Source organism: Chamaea fasciata, unplaced genomic scaffold, assembly GCF_029207755.1.
Source record: "Chamaea fasciata isolate MVZ Bird 193981 ecotype frontalis unplaced genomic scaffold, bChaFas1.0.hap1 SCAF_1, whole genome shotgun sequence".
NCBI lineage: Eukaryota > Metazoa > Chordata > Aves > Passeriformes > Sylviidae > Chamaea > Chamaea fasciata.
Window position 1 is genome coordinate 147,908,414 of NW_027094086.1, and position 23,353 is coordinate 147,931,766.

General features: G+C 41.2%; 1 protein-coding gene across 1 annotated transcript; it reads left to right on the top strand.

Annotated features, from left to right (window-relative positions):
- The first annotated feature begins 3,039 nt into the window (after nt 1-3,039).
- EXOG (exo/endonuclease G) lies at nt 3,040-22,952 on the top strand. The gene is given in 7 exon segments (XM_066201291.1): nt 3,040-3,081; nt 3,084-3,270; nt 4,399-4,548; nt 5,717-5,856; nt 7,601-7,677; nt 10,697-10,811; nt 21,516-22,952. Coding segments are annotated over 7 exon segments (1,173 nt in total). The 3' UTR covers nt 21,978-22,952.
- Nucleotides 22,953-23,353: the final 401 nt, after the last annotated feature.

Below are 23,353 nucleotides of genomic sequence, written 5' to 3' on the forward strand. Positions count from 1 at the left end.
TGCATGTAACATTAGATGCATACAGTTAAACAACACAGCATAGTACAAAAACTCACAAGAAAATGTTTTGGCACCAGCAGGAAGAAATCTCACCCTAACCATTTGTCATTTTAAAACCATCCTATTGTAAGTTTTACCAGCTACTTCTAAATTTGTGCTTTATTTAAAGAAATAAAATAAAAATCCTAAGACTTGTCTAGCGTAGTGAAATATGTGTATATCAGTTTTAGGATAAATAGCTAAGTCTTATTACGCTGTGTTACTTAACTTGTATATATAGAGTATACATAAGAGTTTGCAGTAACCTGTTTCTCCAGGATTTCCAGTTGGAATGGATTTAAACTCAAACTATGAGATTAAATGATTTAGAAGATTGCAGAATAAACTGAGTGTAAATTACAGGAAGCTCTATCAGATGGTGAAATAATTTTTAAAGAGTCTTTTGGTCCTTGGCTCAAATTCACTAAGTACTGTTTGTATACCAAGATATGTGAAATGTAAATGTTGTAGGTTATATTTCACTCTTGTAGCTATAAAAATGTAGAACAGAGATAGCTTGTACTACTGAGTTAACAAAAGTTATACTAAAGTATCCTGTTAAAGAAAAAAAGTATAGAGAGTTAAGCTCGTTGCTGTAACCCCTTTTGGATTGAAGTGTGCTGATTTTTTATATATGTACATTTTATATATATATATATATTCTGCAGAAGTATATATATATAAAATGTATGTATTAAATGGCCTAATGCAGACATCCATTGTATTGCAGTTATGAAATGAAGACATTTTGGAAAGAACATTGTATCATAGTTCATGAATTTGCAGTGGATCTTTGTTCCTTTTTACTGTGGTATTTTAGAAATGAGTCTCAAGTTTGAAATTAGATCTGCCAAGTTGGAGTTTTGCTGCTTCAGCTTTGCACTGGGTGTCCGAATAAACCAGTATGAATGTAGTATTTGCCCTGTGTGAAGCAGCTACACCCCAACAGATAGGAGGAAAAAAAACCTAGAAAGAACTATTTCAAGTTTATCTTTTTGTATATGAAAATAAACAGTAAATTACAAATAACTGTTTCCCTCATTGGTGTGACATTAAAACTCATTGTTATTTTATTGTCTTTGGCATCAAGCTGGAGGACTTCCTTCTTGTAGAATGTTTTTGGTGTTTCAATGGCATTTCTGCTATCCAAAATCCCAAAAAAGTCCCTGCAGAGGCACAGCTGAAGCCTGCCTCTACTACCCATCACTTGCAAACAGTTCCAAAGTGGGAGTTATCTCAAATTCACAGAATCATAGAATAGTTTGTGTTGGAAGAGACTTTAAAGATCATCCAGTTCCAACTCCCTTGCTAAGGGACACCTTCCACACTAGGCCAGGTTGCTCCAAGCCCCATCCAACCCAGCCTTGAACACCTCCAGACAAGGGGTGTCCACAACATCTCTGGGCAACCTCTGTTCTATTATTATTACTATTATTTTATTGTTATTTAACTCATTATTTAATTGCCCTTTTGAGCATGTTGCCTCTTCTAGCACTATGGTAACACTGATTATCACTCCTAGCAATAAACTTCACACAGGGCAATACGTGCATGTGAAGGTGTATCAAGACAGTCCAGCAATGTAGTTGCAACTGCCAGAAGCCAAAGGCAGGGGAACTTGACCAGGAAAAAGATTTTAAAAACCCCCAAACCTGAGTTCCCTGTACTCACAGCACCACACTGAGGTCTGTAATCCTCACATGAGGTAAGAAGATGCCCCCAGCCACACACTGAAGCATGGCCAGACTTCTCCAAGAAAGCTGCCTGCAATAAAGTGATGGCGTAGCCAGGAAATCCTTGTGTTCTGGTGTTTTCCATTGCTAAACGGATCCTTTTCTTCCAGAGAATTGCCTCTGGCTTGGTGCTGGGTTGAAAATGCTTAGTGTGGACGGATATGAGGCAAATATTAACATTAGCAGGCATCTGGGAGGGAAAAATAGTAATAATCAGGTTGGTGGTTTTCCTGAAAAGAAGCCAAATGAGACATCACCTTATATTGACTAAAGCCAACCCCATACCACAATCTTCTTGTTCAGCCTGGAGAAGACACGGTACTGGGGAGATCTTCTGGTGACCTTCCAGTCCCTAAAGGGGACTTGTAAGAAAGATGAGGACAAATTTTTAACGGGGTCTGTTGCAATAGGACAAGGGAGAAAGGTTTAAAACCAAAAGAGGGTTGATTTAAATTAGATATAAGGAAGAAATGTTTTACAATGAGGGTAGTGAGGTGCTGGCACAGGTTGGCCCAGAGAGGTGATGGATTCCCCATCCCTGGAAATATTCAAGGTCAGGTTGGACAGGGCTCTGAGCAACCTGGTCTGGTTGAAGGTGTCCCTGGTCATTGCAGAGGGGTTGGACTGTCGCAGAATCACTGAATTGTTTGGGATGGAAAGATCCTCTGGAGATCACCCAGTCCAACCATCCTGTCAAGGCAGCATCACGTGGAGCAGGTGACACAGGAATGTGTCCAGATGGGTTTGGAATGTCTCCAGAGGGAAAACTGGGACCTCCCTGCTCCAGTGCTCTGCCACCCTCAGTGTAACGAAGCTCTTCCTCATGTTGAGGTGAAACTTCTTTGTGTTTTAGTTTGTGGCCATTGCTCCTCATCCAGTCACTGGGCATCACTGAAAAGAGTCCAGCACAGTCCTCTTGGCACCCACCTCGGAGATATTTAACTGTATTAATGAGATCTTCTCTCAGATCTTCTCTAGACTGAAACGACCCAGCTCCCGCAGTGTCTCATCATAAGGGAGGTGAGCTTTTCCTCTCCAGCTAAAGTCTTTAAAGGTCCTTTCTGTTCCAAACCACCCCACGATCCTATGATTCAGTGATCCTTTGCTCTTGGAGGCCGGGGTGGCCGCCCCCCAGCAGCTACAGTCCCTGCAGTCCCCGTGAGGGAACTCACTTTATTTTTCCGCTGCTATCGGGGAACCCCTCCGGGCTCATCCCCCTCACGCCGAGTCCCCTGACGCCCTGTCCCCGCACCGAGGCGACGCCGCCATGGCGCCCTCGGGGCTGTGCCGTCAGGGGGCGCTGCGGAGCCGCGCCCGCCCCGTCCCTTCCGTTCCCTTCCCGCCGCCGCCATGGCGGCCTTGCCGCGCCACCGCCGCTTCCTCGGCGGCTTCGTCTGCGGCGCCGCGGCCGGGGCCGTCGCGTCCTGCTGGGCTACCTGGCGGCTCCTCCGCAGCCAGAGCCAGCCGGAGCCGGGCCCCGGGCGGGCCCCGGCAGAGGGTAAGAGCTGCGGGTAGTGGGGACGCCGCGGGTGGCGGCCCGGCGAGGCGAGAGCGGCCCCGCTCCCCACAACCGCTTCTGTCCCTAAACTCTCTCGTTCCCCTCAGAAGAGCCTTTTCCTTCCTTCCCCCATTCCCGGAATGCCCAAAGATTGCCGGGAGATCGTCGGGTTCCCCTGGTACCTGCACCGGGCTGAGTGGGGAGGAGGTTATTCGGGGATGCTGGGCTGTAGCTTGTGATTAAAAGCGCTTCCCTTAGCACCTGCTCACGGCAGGGTGTTGGTGGCAGGAAAAGAATGTGGATTTAGTTTTAAACACATATTTCGGGTCAGACCATAACTAAATTTCAGCTGTTCCTGCCCTGGATGAGCCGAGGCTCGTTTACCAAGTCTGGGGTCTGGAGGGGTTCAGGTGTGGGGAGAGATGTTTGGGGCAGCTGAGGGAGTCAGTGGTTTTCTCCGCAGCCTCAAGGCTTTAAAAGTACCGGATTGTCGGAAAGCAGAGGAAGAATGGCTCTAAAAACATGAGTTGCTGTTGGACAGATGGCTCGAGAATGAACAAGACAGTAAGATGGATGTAAATATTCCTCCATGAGAAAAAAATGACTGCTTGCAAAAAAAAAATAAAAAAGAAAATTCAGTGATGCTTTCATTCATTCATTCAGGAGAGTATAAGCCTTCCCAGTGAGGGCGGGACTTGCTTTAGCTCAACTTGTAAATCTCAGTTTGTGAGGAATTTGATTTCCAGCTCCAAAGAAATGCATGTGTTGATCTCCTGTGTCTGTAACCCCTTGTTACCTGATTAGTTCCTAAACATCCGATAGTTTTTCTTCTGGAGAAAGAAAATACCTGATAGCTTTTTTTCTGCCTTCTGTAGGCATTAGAGTAGATCGATGAGTTCGTCCTTGAGCTGTGATCCTCATGTTAAAACATGATGAGAACCACAGCTATTTTGGCAGATGAGAGTTTCACTGGATAGCTCTCTTAATATTTTTTAGGTCTTAATTGTGGCTGTAACTTCAAGTAATTCCCTACACACTAGGTTTTCACCCACTGAGATTTTTTTTTCCTGTCCTATTTATGACCACATTTCATCTTTGGATGATTTTCTGTTTATTTCTTTTCCTTAGAACCTATAGAAGAGGCTCTGCTGGAAAGATACGGATTTCCTGAGGCTGGAACAGAGACTAGATGTTACACAAATCATGCACTGTCTTACGACCAGGCAAAACGGGTGCCTAGATGGGTGATTGAACACCTTTCAAAACAAAAGATGCTTGGTACGTAGGTGTTCATTTCCTTACAGTTGTGATGCTCTGGATGGGCTTTGCTGCTCACCAAAGGAGGACCCGGGAGCAGTCAGGGAGAAAAGTCCTGGAGTGATCTCTGGGAGGGAAGCTCAACTTGCCTTTTTATAACACGAATGGAGATAAGATGAAACAATGAAAATTAACCTTTCCTCACTTGATTTTGGATCTGCAAAGTTGTTCGAGTGCATAAAAATGTCTCCTGCTTCCTTAGTAGTGGAGTTAGTTCTGAGGTCCGGTTTATGTCAGTGGAGTCAATGCCAGTGATAGCCAGAGCTTTTAATATACATGTCTTAGAGATTTGCTCAGAATGGGAGGAGAATGTCCATTTGTGAGATAAAAACTGAGCAAAGAGCATCAGCAATTGTTCAAGGCTAGATAGGGCATTACTTCCTCACTGCAGCCATTATTTACTCTGATACAGTTCTCGTGCTCTCTCCCCTGTTCTTTATGCAAGACAGAGGCTCAGTGATTTTCTGCTGTCAGTGGTGAATGAAATATGAGTGGTATACAGTAATTGTAAATTAAATTTGTACCATTAGTTCAGTTTTATAAGGCAGATTATTAGTAATGGAGGTAACCGTGTAACTGTAAAATGTTTTATGAAAGCAATAGCCCTCTAAATATATCTTAATCACTGTCTTCAAATGACCTTTCAAAATTAAAAGCAGGATCTTGAAAACATGACCAGCCCCTAAGTAGCATCATTGATCCCACTTCTTTCTGACAAGAAATCAGTCATTTCAGGCTTGCTTTTAAGTGGGATTGTTAAAATGTTTTCCAAATAATCAGATACAACTAACCTGCAAGTTGAAATTAAGCATCTTGAGGCATTCAGTTCTGATTTATGTCTGTAGCTACTGGAATTGAGGTTTGAGGCAGACCTGTCATGTTTGGGAAAGACTGAAAAGTCACGATGCAAAACCCCATACATTTTATTGGTAAGTAAGAACTTAATTATTTGAAAGACGTGGCAGAAAGAAATTAGCATTACCTGTAAATGAGATGTACAGAATTCAGATGAATACACTGAATCTTTAAGCATGGGTCATCTGGCAAGATATGACAGAATTAGATCTTTTTTCTCTTGTGGCTATGATGGTTTCATGATAATCTGACCATTCAGTGTGTTGCTCTTCAGGTGATGCAGATCGTAGGCACTGTAAATTCAGACCAGACCCAAACATCCCTCTGATGTTCAGTGCTGTCAATGAAGACTACCTTGGCAGTGGATGGTCACGAGGACACATGGCACCAGCAGGAGATAACAAATTTTCAACAGTAAGACTTTGTTCTCCCATCTTTTTAATTTGTGTTTATCAGTCGGAAAGGGTCAAAGGACCCTTAGAAGTAATGTGCAATGTTCTTTTTGCAGTTTTGTTTTGGGGTGGAGCATGATGTCATTACTGATGCACAGAGCTGGATTTGGAGTTACAAGGTCTATTCCTGACTGAGCAATGTAGGATGCTCTCACAGTCTGCTTCAGGCATCTAAATCAGGTGCATGCACTGATGACACACCTCTCTTCATTAAATCACACCTACATCAGCTTGTTTGGCAGAGATGATGTCTTGAACAGTGTGATGTTAAGTCTTCTCAGCCTCTTGCATGTCACATTGTCTACCTGGAAAGTGATGATAACCTTCACCAAGAAAACCCTGAAAGTCTTCAAAGCTCAGTTAAAGGGAGACAGGGACAATGATGTCATTGTGGCCAACAGCTGCTGAGATATTTAAGGGTAGATTGGGCGAAGCAAAGATGCTGTTAAGTACTGTTCTGTATTGGCAAGGGGATTGCCTGGATGATTTAAAAGGCTTTTTCCTTTCTTGCAGTGTGTATGAGGTAAATTCGACCCTTTTGCCATAGTTCTTTCAGTCTATAAAATGTCTTCACCTGCCATTTATTTAAGCTGTAAGAGAAGCATGCCTTAATGCCTTGGCTGACTTACAGAGCAGGCTTGAATTTATTGGATCCTCTTGTGAAATGTGCCTAATGCAGCAATTTGTTAATTAAGAAACAGTTTGAATTTGTATTTCTCCAGGCCGATAGTATTCAGTGGGGCAGAGTGGCAGCACAGTGGCATGTGGTAAATGAAAGAATCAGTAGTTTTATTTCTGTTAGAAGTGTCTTTGTTGTTATTTATTTGTGATATTTGGCAGTTCTTGCTATTGAGCTCTCAGTGCACAGAGATCCTGGACCTGGCTTGAAATGCAGTGGGATGATACAGTCTTTCATATATAAGATTTTAAAAACTGAATTTCACAGTCTAATTAGTGGAGGTAGTGTTTGCTCATTATCCCAGCGACTTCTGTCAGTCCCATCCCTCTACAATAGTAGTATGTGAAAAATACTGACAAATACAAGACCTGTGAAAATTATGAATTAAGATCTTGGAATTTTTTTCTCTCTGTATTTCCCTGCATCTGTCTAAAGTGTTTTAGCACCAGGTCCTTCACCTCTGGAGGTATGTGAGCTTCTGTTCAGAGATGTTTATGACTCTTCTGCAAGATGAAATTAAGCAGATATATGGATGTTTGATCGTTATGGTCTTGTAAATCATTTCACTGCCTGTACGTTATCTATGTGTAAAATATTGATGAGTATATCTACTAAAACTTTTTCTTGTAAAGGAAAGAAAAAGTTAGCCATTAAGCAGTCAAATAAATGAAAAGCATGCTTGAAAGTGCCCTTCCTATTCAAAATGAAAAATGACTAGTTGCTTTCAGAGGCATTACCAAACTGATGCTGGGTGATAGTAATTCCTGTGCCTCTAGAATTGCACACTGTCGTGCTGTTTCTGCCAGGGGAAAAAAAAAATAGATAACTTTGCAATGTTTCACCTCAACTGTGCACCTCTTAATCCAAAATAATTTTGTAGCGGTTCTGACTTAGGTTTTTCTGATTTTCGGTGTTAGTAGATGTTAAAACTAAACTAGAAATGGAATTCTGATCCACAGACTGCTAAAATGTATCTTCAGCTCATGAATGTTTCAGTGAAATTATATTATTTTCTTTCTCTATGCAGAGAGCTATGGCTGAAACGTTTTATCTGTCTAACATCGTGCCTCAGAATTATGAAAATAATGCTGGGTTTTGGAACAGGTGAGAAATTACTTGTAAATAAACTAAATGAAAAAATACCAGGCAACAGCATAAATCAAAAATCCTTTATTTTCAAAGGTTCTTCACATCCAGGTATTTTAGAGCAGTTTGTCTGTAGAGGTCATAAGAGCTTTCTCTGAAATGAAAGGCAGCTCAGTCCTCTCAGTGATAAACAGTGTAACAACTACTTTAGTTCTTTATTCAGTCAAACTATCCAGGACATTTATTTAAAACAGACGAAGTTATTTCTTCTGGTTAATGTGGAGTAAAAGTACCAGGCTTAACTGTCCTTAAGGAAGTTTCAGCAGAAGCAAGGGAGGGTTTAGATCTTCCTCAAAGAAGCCCTTGCAGTGTGAGAGTGTTGCCATGGCTGTGTGTGGATGTTGGTTCCTTTTGAATCTGAGCACTCCCTGCTGAGCTGTCACTGCTTCAGGTCTGAGGTGTTCCCTCAGGTCCTGGCTCCCAAGGAGCAGTCAGGCAGGGTCTCTGTCACTCCTGAGTGCTGACTGGATCCACTTTGAGGTGGAGTGGTTGATAAATTTAAACTTGTTTCATGTGAGATTTTTATTCTTCCCTCCCTTTGAGCAAAGAACATAGTAAAAGTAGCATTCATCCAGTGCTTCTTGCATAGGACTTACAGAATGTGAAGGCTCAGAAATGGGAGGGGAGAATCATAGATTTCTCAAGGTTCACTCAAGGGAAGGTCAGCAGAATTATGTGCAGTGTTGTAATAAAAGTCCATCAAAACTGCATCATCACTCATCTACACACTGCTTTCCTGTTTTACAAGAATGTGTCTAAAATCAGATGAACCATTCAGTGAGGTTATATTGTTTTATAGACAAATAAAATGCCATAACATTTTGAGAGGGTTTTTTTCTTATTTTAATAACTCAAGTGTAAATTTTCCTAATGCCAAAGGTAGGTATTTGTACCAATTTAAGGCAGGAAACCCCTCTTTGTTTCCCTTAAGCAGGATCTCTGCCTAATCACGAAATCGTGGGGAGCGTTTGAAAATTTCCTGTGGCACAATCAACCCTGCAATTTAAGCAATTATTGCCACTTTTTCCCAACCCCAGCACCCTGTTCCCAGAGTTTAAATGCATGAAAAAAGCAGCAATGCCACTTTTTTTGTCTGTCATTTCTTTAATAATAAATATATTTGAGGATACTGTATTTCACATGTGTTGTATCCTTTCCTAGCTTCAGTATCCTCTTCCTTTCTCTTGTTTTAATTGCATGCTTCTTGTCATCTGAAGTGCAGGTAGGCAATACAGCTTAGTCAGTGTAAGTGTCTATTGTTTTCTAAAGTGGTGTTTGCCCTCCTGCCCTGTGTTTTTCTGGTTTCCCAGTTCCAGCTTAGGCAGTAGGCTGACTGTGGTGAGTCAGCTTCATTTGCCAGCCCAGTTAAAAACTGATTCTCATTTTGTTTTGCTTGGTTATGTTTCTGCCAGATTAGAAAATTGGATCAACTCATGAGAGGAGTTCTAGAACCAACACAGAAGATGGATTAGGAGTGGTCACCTGGGGCAGACAAGGGGAGCTGTAGGAAAGGGGAGAGCAGGACTGTAATCATCCAGCAAGCTGTTAATAGTAAGCTGCTTGACTGGCTCTGTGGTGTGCTCCAACTCCGCCTTAGTATTCCTCATTCTCTTCCAGCTGATATTCAGCTGTTTTCTGTCTTGTTTTGGGTGTGATTTCATGTCACTGCAATCCCTCCCCTCCTGCCACCAAAAGCAGTTTGCTCCCTAGCTGCATTTCTTCCCTTTCTTTCCAGGTGGTGTTTGTATTGCCCTGCCATGAGACAGCCTGAGGAGCTGGGCTGCTTGGAAGCAAAGCTGGTGGCAGTAGGAGAAGAATTCATTGATAGTCAGTGCTTTGGTGTATCACATGAAGAAAGGGCTCATTCTTGCTCATTCTCATTTGTGTGGCTCATTCCTGCTGATACAGCTCACTAATCCAGCACCAAAAAAAATACTGGTTTTATTGAGGGCTGTTGACAGATGAAGAATGTTCAAGTGGCCCAAGGGGGAGCCTTGGGAGGTGTGAGGAACAAGAATGAGAGAAAGGGTTGAAACTTCCCCATTTCAGAGGCAGCTAGATTAGCTGGGATAATCTGGTTCATACTAATCTGTCCGTTTGTGTGAAGTGCAACTCTTACCTTTGTAGAGGACCAATGCTTGCTCACTCTATGTGATTTCTGTAACAGTTGGGGTGTTAGATCAAAGATGTGCTATAATCGTAGAATTATGGAATCATTTGGGTTGGAAGGGACCTTAAATGTCACCTAGTTCGAACCCCCCAGCCATGGGCAGGGACACCTTTCCCTAGATCAGATTGCCCAAAGCCCCATCCAACCTGGCCTTGTTAATCTTTTTTTTCTGTAGAACAGGTGTGATCCAGAAACCTTCCTATTTGAGAAATATTATATGCCGTAAACGGAATCAGTTTAAAAAGCAAAAATATGATAGCATTTCAGTAGTTATTGCTTTATTTTTGAACAGTTTTTTATCTTTTAAAAAAAAGAGTTAGTGGAAATGGCACACAGAAACTTTTCCTCAGTACTTTGAACTACAGAAAGAGCTGTGTTGCAGGACTTTGATTCCTTGGGGAGAAAGACATAAATCCAATAATATGATAAAACCTTTCAAAGTAAAAATGCCTCAATGCTGTTTAGAACAATTCTATTTTCCTAATCCCAAGTGACCACCAACAGTATATTTCTAGTGTCAAGTGTGGGAGTTAGTAGAGAACTCAGCTATTCAGATGTGCTAAGGCTGCAGAAACCATTTTCAGATGTGTGCAGTAACACATGTCGATCTGTAAAAAAATGAACCTCATTTACAGAGGACAAATGGGAAACAGGACTTGGGCCTACATTTTATCTTCTTTGGCTTGTGAGTCACTCAGATGAATCTGGGAAAATGCTCCCTGTCAGTAGTTCACCCTTCCCTTCACAGTGTGTCTCAAAGATTAAATCTTCCCATCTGACTTTTCCGTATCTGACAATGTGTTCCAGAATGGAAATGTACTGTCGGGAATTGACTGAGAGATTTGAAGATGTTTGGGTTGTTTCTGGACCTCTTACCTTGCCTCAGACAAATGGTGATGGAAAGAAGAGTGTTACGTATCAGGTATGTATATATGGTGCTGGGGTAATGGTGCAGTAGTAGTTATTGATTTAAAATTGATATCATAATTTGATAAAGCAAAAGTTGGGCATCTTAGTACAGGCAAAATGTATAAAATGTGCAATACTTGTTGAGACAAGATTAGCAGAAATGTTCCATCTTGCCTGTACATGAAAGGGCATAATTTTAAAATCATTTGTTTATTTACAGAGATCTATCTCATGTCCACAGTCAGCAGAACTGTTTATCCAATCAGAGTCAGTGGGGTTTGCTAGTGGACAGGCATCTATTCAGTCAGTTTCTCCATGTGCTTTAGAAACAGTGGAACGCAAAGGTAGCATGGGTCTCTCAAAACTCTACAGGGTGTTGGACTGCAGTGCTCTGGTGATTGCACAAGCAGTTGGTTGGTGATACACCACAGGCATCACTTGGATGAAGCTTTGCAGCTGAGATTCTGAGCATGCCAGAGTCACTTTGGAGACTTCACTCTAGTGCAGTGTAATCACTGGTCAGTCAGTGGTGCTGATATTCCCCTTCTTTTAGCCCCCTGTTTTTGTTACTTGCTTAAAATACTCTGAAGATTTATCATGCATGGTCTGTAATCCCATCACTGACAGATGGGACAGGCTATGAAGTTGAGAGGTGAATTTATTGTTGCTCACCCAGACTTAAATCTTAGTAGGCTTGTGTTTAGACATCTGTAAGGTTTGAGCATAGTAAGTTATTTAGGGGAGTGTTACCTTCTGCCCCCACTGCAATGAGATATTATTGCTATTTGCAGTTGCAGATGAAAGCTGGCATAATGCAAATAATAAATGCTGCATTTTGCACCTCTTGAAAAAACACTTTCCCTTGAAAATAGGTAATTGGATCAACTGCAGCTTCAGCTTGTGAGCAATTCAGCTTCCAACCAGTTCTCTCAGGAGCAATGAATGAGCTTGCCAAAATAACCCCTGTTTCAGAGGAATGTGAGAGACACAAAAGGGAGTGATGTTCAGCTTTCAACACTGGCTTGTTTAGCAGTAAGAGTTGGGCACTATTTCTCCTTTATAAATACACAGCTGATTTCCATTTGATTGAACTTGGAACTCGGTCATGATAGAATGTGATTTTTCCTGTTTGCTTTTACCTTTTTACTTCTTGAGAAATTGTTCCTTATGTCCCCAGCCACACATGTGACGCCTTGACTGTCACAAAATCACAGCTTTGGATTTATGTTTGTTATTTTTGGGGGGACTTATGAAAGTCCAGTAATAATGAGTTACCTTCATGTTTAGTGGCACTTCCAAACTTCAGCTCTCACCACATCTTTGTGAGGGAGGTGCAGACTGTGCTCATTTCTCAAGTGGGTAAGTAAGCCCTGGTTAAGGGAGATGACCAATGCCAGATGATAAATTAGTGGCAAAGCCAGCTTTTGATCAGCAATTATCCTGTGCCACCCACAAGTGCTCACTTCACCTTTGCCTCTTCTACTTTCCAGGCCTTCCTCTGCCTTTCTTTTGTCTTCCAGTCCTGATGACTGTCAGATCCTTGCACAAAAAGCTTAATTACCCAGTGCAGTAGAAAACCATCCATACTGGGTTTCCTGGGCTTGTTTTCTACTGCTGTGGAAAGACTGAGGCAGCACACAGAGTAGTCCAGTGCTTCCTGGTGACAGCATGAGATATGTCCAAAAGCACATAGCTGGGAGCAGGAGGGAGATGTTCCCTCTCAACAATCTTTAACTGAGCATTTGGCGTCCTGTCACTCAGAATGGTACAGAGTTCTCCAGGCTTGCACACAACTTGCTGGGATTTGATTCCTTGTAGCTGTCAGGATATTGCATTTATTTTTCATCCTTAAAAAATATATTCATCTTACATAGCAAAGAATTAAAAATCCGGAGCTGACTTCAACATTTTATAAGTGGAAATCATTTCCAGGAAGAAGTCAAATCATCTATCAACTGCATCTATCAATGGCTTCACTTTAATCTTGCTCATCTTTTTCTCCTTCTTCTCTAGAGAAGGTGTTTACTTAGAAGAGGAAGATTGCATTTTCTGAAAAATTATTGTCATTCTCAGTCTTGATTTTGAAATGTAAATTTTAGTATTCCACGGGTGAAAATCAGAGCAGACACTTCATCTTACTGGCTTTATTCAAAATAACTTGGTACCTGGATACAGTGGTGAAATAATAGTGGCACGAAATGCCCATGCTGTTGTGATTGTCATCTCGTTCAATTCTTGTCTTTTGTCTTCATCATCTTTGGGTTTGATGACAACACAGATCTTTTAGGAATGTTTTACTGGTTTTGGTCTTAAAATGAACTGAAGTTCAGTGTTGGATTGTAAATGATGAAGTGATGGTGTTCCTGTTTGTGTGTCACCACTTGTTCACATACATAAATCCTTTTACTCAGCGTCCTACAGTGAGATTAATTATGTAAATTGATTTTTATTTGAGGACAGATAATGCTGTCTCCAGGTGGGAAAAGGAAAACAATGATTTTGTGGGTTTTTTGTTTGTTTGTTTAAAATATTAAATTGTTTGATTTGAGTCCTCTAAATAAATACAGGCAGAGAATGTTTGGGTTCTTTTATTTTTAAATTTCTTCATGGCGAAAGTTTTTGTGCTTTGCATTGCAGTTGTACTTTGAGGAGAGACTTCAGACTAGAGGGGTGTGTCGAGGTTTTTTGTTTGTTTGTTTTTCTTTTATCAACACATACACTTAGAGGAGGAAACACGAGGTGTCAAAGCACTGGAGAGAAGTTCTTTTCAAACAGACACCTTGGATGTAATTGCAGTCACTGCCATTGATTTTGGTACTCTGGGATTCTGCCCCTGAGAGAAGAGCACTCAGGGCTGGGGAGGGATCTCTTAGCTGTCTTTCAGAGTGAACTCAGCAGAGTTCACACAAATGATTTCAGACTGAATGGGGGCTTAGTCCTCATTGTTGGGGCATGAGAAGCTGATGTGAGAAGATGTCCTTTCCTTTGTCTGTACTGTTTAAGGAGAAGGGCTGCTGTACACACGAGAGTGCTGAAACTCACAACCTGTAATCTGCCAATGCCTCTGTGAGGCTCAGCTTCTCTCTAATGTTTTTGTTCTCTCAGACTAGAGCTGTGAAAAGAAAAAAAAGAAAACCCAGAGGTGCTACAGTGAATGTGTCTGCATTGATTTGATTCAGATCTTCTCTTCAATCTTAGTTTCCTTGTTTTGGCTAAAGGACTGGTGAAATATTTATCCATGGTTTTACATGCTGGTGTTTTTCTCATCAGACATCCAAAAAGGTTATTTTTAAATCACTATAGAGGAGAAACAGAACATCAGTTGTGGCTTTGTTCCCAGTTCCTGCTTGGACTCTGGTACCATTTACTCTTTAATTCCAGAAAGGGAATTAACCTTGAACTCCTTAGATGCCAGCATTGTTCTGTCTACTGGCCGAACTTGTGGTATCTTCAGATATCTTCTGTCATTTCATCTGTCTCCAGCGGAGATCTTTATTGCAAAGAGTAGATTGATGACTGTGCTTGGTATCTGGAAAACGTATTTTGAGAATATATGTCGAATAGAATGCCAACAGGAAAAATCTGTTCTGTGTCATTGGAGAAGCAGATGCAGGTTTTTCATCTTTGTCCAGATCAAATCAAAATGACATTGTCTTGTTTTATACATTACTGCTCTCCAGTGACTGTCACTTTAGTGATTTTCCTCTGTCAGCAGATTTGGAGTTTGAAACACAAATTTTGCAGTAATTAACTGCATCATGCTCAGTGCTCCACCCTTCCCATTCCCAAGGCCATCCCAGAGAATGCTAATTTAAGAAGAATGAGCTGTGGCTGGCAAATGAAAATGCCGTTTAGATAATGCTATTTTTGTTGTTTGAAAAAGACATTTTCACGTACTTTTTACTGATACATGAGGTTCCTACTGGAATCGTGTTTGCTGTTTAGTTTTCTAAATTGAATCACCAGGCTGGGCCAGAGAGGCACAATAACCATTCCAGAAGGTACAGTTGTCATCTGTGTTTGTGGCAAATAACTGGGAAACAAATTGCACTGCCCAGATACAAGATGGTTTTACCCAGTTAACTTTCAGAACTAGTAGAGGTTGTCTCTTACTAAGATACTTATAGGGGAAGGAATGCTTGTTAAAGGTGGAAATAAACCTGGGAATTCTTCCTTGTTTGTTGGCTGCTCCAAGTGGTCCCAAGGCTACAGAGGTAACTGCTGGATGTAGGTCCATTATAGATGTCCCATGAACTTTATGCAAAGGGCTCAATCTTAGATCAGCTGGTGTAAACCACCAGCGCTCTGTCAGCCTTAACTTCAGATGTGTGGTACAAATGAATGGAATAGACCCTTGGTTAGGGTGGGAGGGGGAGAGAGACTGAAGGTGCAGGAGAGATTATCTGAGATTGCTTTTGTTTAGCACTGTACTAATCCTGAAGGTAGTGCTGTTATAGGAAAAGGGGTGTTAAGGACTGTGGTGGATTAATTTTTAAGTTAATCTAAGTGGAAGCAGTAGTCTGTCATCATGCAAATATAGTGTATTACATACATGATATATATACCTACCCTCTTTATTAAAGAAGAGTAAAAAGGGGTTAGGGCATCTGTCTTTTAATGTCATAACCCTGTATTCAGGAGCAGCTTTTTTTTTACTGTCTCTTTTTTTTTTTCCCCTTTCCTTTTTAAGATTGCCAAATGATTTGGCAATAGCAATCAGACCAGCCATAACAAATTAAATTTTCCTGAAGTACATACATTTGCATTTTGGAGTGCTTGGCTGTGCAGATTGTTACTATGATTTTTATCTGTTATGTTTTCTGGTTTGTGTGTTGCTAGGTCTGCCTTCACATCCCTCAGTTCTTCTCAGTGCCATCTGACAGATCTCTCTCAAATATTGGGGGAAAACACTCTCGGGCAGAATCCGTGCTGCCTAACAAGCCCAGAAGGAACTTGAGTGAAGGCAGTAAATGCTGTCACAATGATGGAGTAAATAAAGTTACACTGATAGTAAATGGAATGTTCTGTACTGCCAGTGAGTCTGTTTCCATACAGAATTCAGTATCAAATTGTAATAAAACTCTGGGTTGTCAAACATGGGATCACATCAGCAAGAATGATGTTGTATCTTCAGTGAAAGATCTGATGAACCAGGTCAGTATCATGCTTGGGGGACAGGAATTCCTTGAATTCTGGCCGCCAGGAAATGTGATAGAAGTGTAATTTTGCTACTTCCAGGTGGAGGGGGAATGACTCTGGCACAGGGAAGTGGGTGTGCTTCTTTTCCCACAGTTCTGTTTGCAGTTCTGGCACAGTTAGAAATTCAGGGTAGGTTTCAGGTTAGAAATTCACAGGGAGTGAAGAAACAGCTACTGGAGTGTCAAGGGAGTTTCTGGACCTGACATTTTTAAGTATTTGATGGTGGTACCATCAAATGCGAGGACTCTGCAGTGTGTGCTGGTGGTTAAGGCATGATTGAGTGTGATTTCTGTTTGCCAGGTTCTGAGAGATAATTGACAATCCAGAGCTGGCTCTTGCTGATGAAAGGCTCGTTAGTCCCTCCTGCTGACTCTGTGCACGGTGGATTTTCAGTTTCTAGTCACTAGGTGGCAAAATACCACTTTGGGATTCACGAGCCCTTTATTTTAAACATTATCCATACCCTTGCAGAGGAAGATAATTTTTTTGCAGTGTGGGAAGCTGTAACAAGTCCATTGTAAAATGAAAATTTGGTAACATTGGTTTTGTGTTTAAAATTTCCAGTAATAGTAACACTCTGTTTTCTTCTCATGTAATCTCAGCTGTTCTGCCATTATACTTCTTATATTACTTTTCACTTGTTCATGGAGTTTTCTATCTCATAAGCTCCAAACTGACATTTTTAGGGACTCCATTGTATTTATCTGATTATCACCATAAATGTGGCATTAGTTAATGCCAGATGCTTAAACTTACCCTAGATGCCATTAGCAAATGTCTTCATTATTTGTTTTGATACTTAAGGACTCCACAGGTATTATCAAATTTGCTTCCCCTGTTTTTAAAATCTTCAGTCAAGAACAGGATTTGGCCAAAACTGGGAAGAGAGCCGAGCTTCAGGCAAATCCTCATCCAGTGACTTGGCTGTGAGACTGAATTTATCAAAGCTCTCTGAATTCTCTCTGGTTTAAGAAATATTCTGCCCTTATCTGTCCCTGTGAGCTCTTCAGATTTCTTTTACAACTGCTTACCACCACATTTATCGTTTTAGTGATATGTAAACATCTCTGAATGTCAGGAATTGCACACATTTTAATGCCTGCCCTTGTGACAGCTGTCCACTTTTAATTGGGCTTTGAGAACAATAACAAATTCGCACACACTTGTGGAATGTCACTAACAATGTCAGTAATGACAGAAAAATAATAAATACTGCTCTGAAAATGACATTGTGATAATGTTACATTATTAGGAGATACCAGTTCAGTCAAAGAAACAAAACAAAAATGAAAGGAATGAGTAGCTGCAAAAATTTAGGGCAATGCAAATTTTTACATTGAATGGATATAGACAGCAAAGCATCTGAAATTTCATGTTGGTTTCCCAAATGATGATTGCAAAGAAATATATTTAATGCTATAAAAAGAAGGCTTTTAGCTTGAGTGCCTTTTTTTTTAACATGTTATGAGCCTGTTGAAAATTCGGAAGATTAAGCAAAATTTTATAGCAGTAGCAAAATGGGAATTTTCAAAGGATTGCACAAAAATTTGCCTTGTGGGCTGTTAGCAACATGGTGTGAAAGCATGTAGGACAGCAGTGATTTCAACAGGCCATTGCTGTATTTTCTTGCTTGTATTGGAGTACAAAATTCCTTTCAGAATCACAGATACTCTTTTAAAAACTGCTACTCTTCTCCAGCTGGGACAGAGCTGTTTCAGGCCTTGATTTCTGAAAGATCATCTGCTGCCTGTGGATAGACAGGCACAAATCAAAGTCAACATCTGTGCATGGATAATCTTGAACCATTTTCCATCCTGTTACAATAGGAGCATATGGTCTCTGCCTCTGTCAGGCAGAGCACTGAGATAAATGGGGTGATGCAGATCTGGATAGTGATTGAGGCTGCTGAAGTTTGGGACGAAAATCCTCTAGGTGGCAATAGGAAATGGTTTTGTGGAGTTTGGTTTTCCTAACTCTTTCTCCTATTCCAAACTTCACTTTTGCCGGATCGCACTTCTTTCTCTGGCAGTTAAGCTGGTGGGGGGGCAGCTCTATGGAAACTTTTCTCTGCAGCTTCTCTATTTACTCCCATAAAACAGCAAAGTGTGGGATATTACAGGGAGCAATAATGGAAATACTTTACCGTGCTCCAGAACTGCATTTCCTTTTTAAACAGAAATCGTTGGGTCACACTGCAGAAATTACTGGTGATGCATCCTGTGCATGGTGCACATAAGTGTTAAACTGCAGAAAAAGACATTTGTTCTTAGTCATGCATATTTACTCTGTCAGAGAAATCAGGCACTGCCCTCTGATGGTGTTCTTCTCCTACAGAATTAGGTGGGGATAGAACTCCTATGCCTTGTTTTGAGTAAGGGACACCTGTGGATTCTGGCAGTTTGGCAGGCTGAAAATGGTTTTAACTGCTTTAACAGTATTAGCACTCAGTGAAGTAATTGCAGTAGTAGTTTGCTGCTGTTCAGAGAAACTGGTGTGAAGCCTGTGCACTGCTTAAATTTTGTTTAAATTCTCAAAAGAGAGTTTACATGGAACTGAAATGGTACATAGTTACATGTATGACCATTGCGTGTATGGAGTTGAATTTAGATCTACATTTCTCAGAAGGCTAGCCCTTCCTTCATTTTGAACTAGTCCTCTCTTTTTCTTCTCCTCTCTCTTCCTAGGTGCCCATATTATGCATAAATGTGCATTATTTTGCATAGAATATATATATTTGCATAATATTACATAAGCACGGGGTCTGTTTTCCCTTAACACCCACTTGAGGCATTCAGCATTTCCATCTCATACCTCAGTGTTTTGTGTGCAGCTCTATTCATTCCCCAGCCTCTCTACCCACCCACTCAGCCCTCAGCTTCAATCCCCAGTTCCCTCAGCTTGCTCCACACGTGTTCACCTGTTTGTTTTACATATTCCATGTTCCCCCCCTAACTGAGATCCTTGTGCAGCTCCATCTGTGTGCTTGCCCTTCCTCTGGTTTTTTATGCACCAGAGCGAGGATGCCGGGCTGGGGATGTGTGTGGGAGGTGTGGAGAGGCCGGGAGCTGAGCTGAGGAGGACCTGGTACATATCCATGGATTTGTACTGGGAAAAGTATGCAAAGAGGCCTGGAAAAGGCCATACTGCACAGGAATGCTGCAGGTCAGGAGATTGTTGGCCCAGGGAGATGCTGAAGACTGGGGTTTAGCCTCACTACTGTCTTCTCTCAGGAGGCTACAGCCTCCTCCTCCTCTTCCTCACCTTCCTCCTTGCCCTAGGAATGTGCAGGAGATGGGATTGCAGTGCAGGTTCTGCAAGCTCCCTGCTCCAGGGGAGAAAAGGAGCCGCAGCCTCCTGCCTTTGGCAGTGTCATCACTGGCTTTCCTTGGGTGAATATGGAAATACGAACTCCTTACTCTCCCTTTCAAGGATTTTCTTGGCTCCCTCCCTCTCACCCCCAGTATTTTGCAGGTACTCCCCAGCTCAAGTGCCACTGATCTCAAATAGGTTAAAACTCCCTGCACCATCCATTTTTTTAACTCACCAGATACAACAGTGTGTTGTAGCACTGATTTTAGTACATTTTAGCATTACCTGTGCATCAGTCAGTTTTAATTATTTATGGTGTTGGTCGTGGGGAGCTGTAGCTCTGGTTTCACATACACAGAATGCTAAATGCAAAGTGCTTTGACACTCAGGAGCTTTCATTTTCCTATCAACACATCTGTTATCATTGAAAGGGAGAGGAGATTCGGCATAAGACATTCATTCCTTAACCAATTTCAGTGACTGTTTGATGCCTAGGCATAGTATTACTTGGGAGAAGATTGGTGGCATAACCAAGATAATTTTTGTAAGGAAACAAAAGCCAAATAATCCAACCCTCCCTCAAAAAAACCAAAGACCAACCCAACCAAACAAAAAACCCCATAAGAACAAACCCACACAAAGCCCTACCCCCCAAAAAACCCCAGACAATCAAAGAAGTTTAAACTACAGCAGAACTATTAAAAAGCCTAATTTAGGGCAAGGGAGGGAAGTATTTTAGAACACTGTAAAGAAATCTAAGGGCATGTGTTTTCCAGAAAAAGGAGTAATGTTTCTACTATGTTATTGCACAAAATATGAAAAAAATTATCAGAATTCTCCATTTCTTCTGAAGGTACTTAGTCTGGTTTTGGTCTAATCAGTAATACCTTAGGACCAGTCATTTAAAAAACTGGCAACAGAGGTAGAGGACACAAATCACTGAAAGAATTTGTAGCTGAAATTTAATTAACTATTGGAATAGACTAACATGAACCTTGGTTCAGTAGCCACAGGCAAAATTTAATTTTAAAAATGTATTTTCATTTGCAGAAGGGCTGAATACTCAGAAAAAAGTGTACATAGGAAGTGTTTGTTATGTGATTGTGTTATACTCAATATATGAGTGGACAAGGCGTGTCTGAAGTGTTGACACTGGATTAGTTTGTAAAACACTTTAAATTAATGTGATAAATACCTGCTTTCCCTGAAATGGTGTTTTAGCTGTATCTAACAAACACTGTCAAAAAAATCAAAACAATTAGTCTTTGCTTTTGCAGGTGTTGCAAATCCTGGAAACAGCACCAAATTACTGGATTTTATATATAGAATAAAATGCCTTTGTAGTTTTTGTAAGGTTTTTTTTTTTTTTCGTGTTGCGATTAGAATAAAAACATGGATTTGAGAAGGGTACTTACAGAGGGGTTATGCAAAACTCAGATTTTCCATGTGTGAGCCTTATACACTCTCTTAAGATGACAGATTCAGTTCAGCAATAGTGAAGAAACAAAAAAAGCCTAATTCAGTGCATGCATGAGCATAACTTTTTGAGTCCCGGAGAGATCACATTTGCCATCAATAGCTGTATTCCCTTGGAGTTATCCCTGGCATAGGCTGGGGTGCCCCCTGTGTACATGTGAGTGAGACTTTAACAGTCCAGATCCTCCACTCTTGGGGCTCCCCCTAAATCCCTGGTTCCTGGTCTGAGGGACACAGGAGGAAACCCAACATGTACAAGCACTGAAGTTGGATTGTAGGGAACTTATGGAAGAAATAGGTGCACTTTCTTTGGATAGGCTTCTCTTTCAAGAAGGTACTGAGTCACTGGATGTACTTTATATCTAGATCCCCTCAAAAAATGCTTACTTAGGTAAAGTAGCTTTTTAATGCTGCCTGGATGTGGGTAACAGAGAGGAAAAAATAAGTGACAGATGGTAACTTAGAGTTGATTTGAAATGTATATTAAAACCTCCATGATTTGGAACTGTCAGGTCAGGAACTTTTATTGTATGTTATAATACAAGTTATTGTAGTTCCAAAAAGTAGAGGGGCTACAGAGTGAGGGAACATGAAGATGTGGTGCTTGGGGACATGGTTTAGTGGTGGACTTGGCAGTGCTGGATTAATGCTTGCACTTGATAATTCTAAAGGTTTTTTCCAACCAAAACAGTTCTGTGATTTTGTATCGGTAACAGTCCTTTCCTTTTGGCAGGTAATTGGGAAGGATGATGTGGCTGTGCCATCCCACCTGTACAAGGTGATCCTGGCCAGGAGGAGCAGAACGTCCTCAGAGCCCCTGGTCCTGGGGGCTTTCGTGGTGCCAAACGATCCCATAGGCTTCAGCCAGCAGCTCACTGACTTCCAAGTCAGCGTTGAAGACCTGGAAAGAATGTCAGGTTTAGTTTTCTTCCCCCAGGTGGACAAGACCAAAGATGTTAAAAATATCTGTGAGGTGGACACCTGCAAACTGATGGGCTTCAAGGAGTTTACGCTGTACATCACCGCCCGCAAAGTGCGGAGCGCCCGGACGCTGCGCCGGCTGGAGAAAGCCATGGCTGAGTTACAGGAGGCAGGAATTGAGCCTGATGAGTATCTCCTGAAGCTTTACAAGAAGAAGGAGGAAGAACTGCTGCAGGAAAAGCCAGTAGCAGCTAGAGAGGGGAGAGCTGGCTGAGCCTTCAGGAGGTTGTTTGGCTTTTTGGAAAGGGGAACTGAAGGCAAACATGAGGACAAGGGCTCCTTGAATCATTCTTTTTTGAGTTGTGAAATCAATAAAGAAACATTTGGAAGCTCATGGGTTTGGAATAATGCTCATTCTTGTGTAACACGATGCAAACACGTGGTTTGCTGCACTGCTTAGACATGGGAAGTGTAAATGACCCCTTTCTGGCCTGAGTAGATCGCTTGGACCTCCCGGAAAGCTTTGTGCTGTTTTCCAGCTGGAATGTCAGACTTGGGGTTTGTGTGGAATCCCTTCTAGGAATATCACAAAAATAGACAGTAGACACCTTGGGAGTACTGCTGGAACATGTTTAAATGGAATTCTGCCCGCAAATGTCTCTCACTGCAGTGCTGTAGAAGCAATTGGACTTTCTGGAATATTTTGAAAATTAAATTAATTAAGAAGTATTTAATTTAACACTCTTTTATTAGAGACATTTAAGACATAATCTGGTCTTCCCTTAGTTGTATTAACCAAAATCTCTTCTGATCTTGTGTGCTTTGGATACTTCAGCATGTCAGGAGCTCACAATTGTTATAATTTGTGGCAAACTTACTCCATCATGTATAATTCAGCAATTTTTTTGGTAAGAAAACCCCAATAGAACTAAAATTTAATCAAGTGCCTACCAGTGTAGTTTGGGTTTTCATAAGTTAATGTAAGCTTAATATTTAATTTTCATCACTAAGTTTGGATAAACATGTTTTCTTGCATATTGTTTGATTTCAGAGGTGAGCACTACTTTCTTTCTGGTTGTCATAGTCACTCACTGGCTCTTTTCTCAACATCTGCTTTTGGACTATAAACTGGGCAACAAAACCTGTTTATTGACTGAAAATGCATTTCCAGTTATTTTTCAGTGGCAACTGATGTTTATCAGTTTTACATCTACTTGGAAGATTAAATGAATTTTTTTTTCATTAGTTTCATACTTTATTTGTGAAACTTACTGTGACTTGTATCCTCTGACATCTTACATCTGGAAAGAAAGAGTAAAATCTGGAAATATTTAGAATTTTTTTTGATGGTGAGAATTGACAGACATTTGGAGTTGGTGCCATAAAAACACCTTCAGCAGTTTTCACATGAAAGAAGGGTCATGTAGCGCCTGGCTGAATGGGGCTGTTTTCATAAGGGATGAATCAGGAGCATTATTTGGATGCTGTGAATCATCAGCTGGGGCTTCTAAGAACTCTGTAAAAAGTACTCTAAGTTTCTTTCTTAACTAAGTTGCAGTATCCCAAAGCAGATCACTTCATAAAGCAAGCCATGGTTCCCATGACACTTTTGTGTTTGCCAAGACATGTACTCAAAACCCCAGACATTTA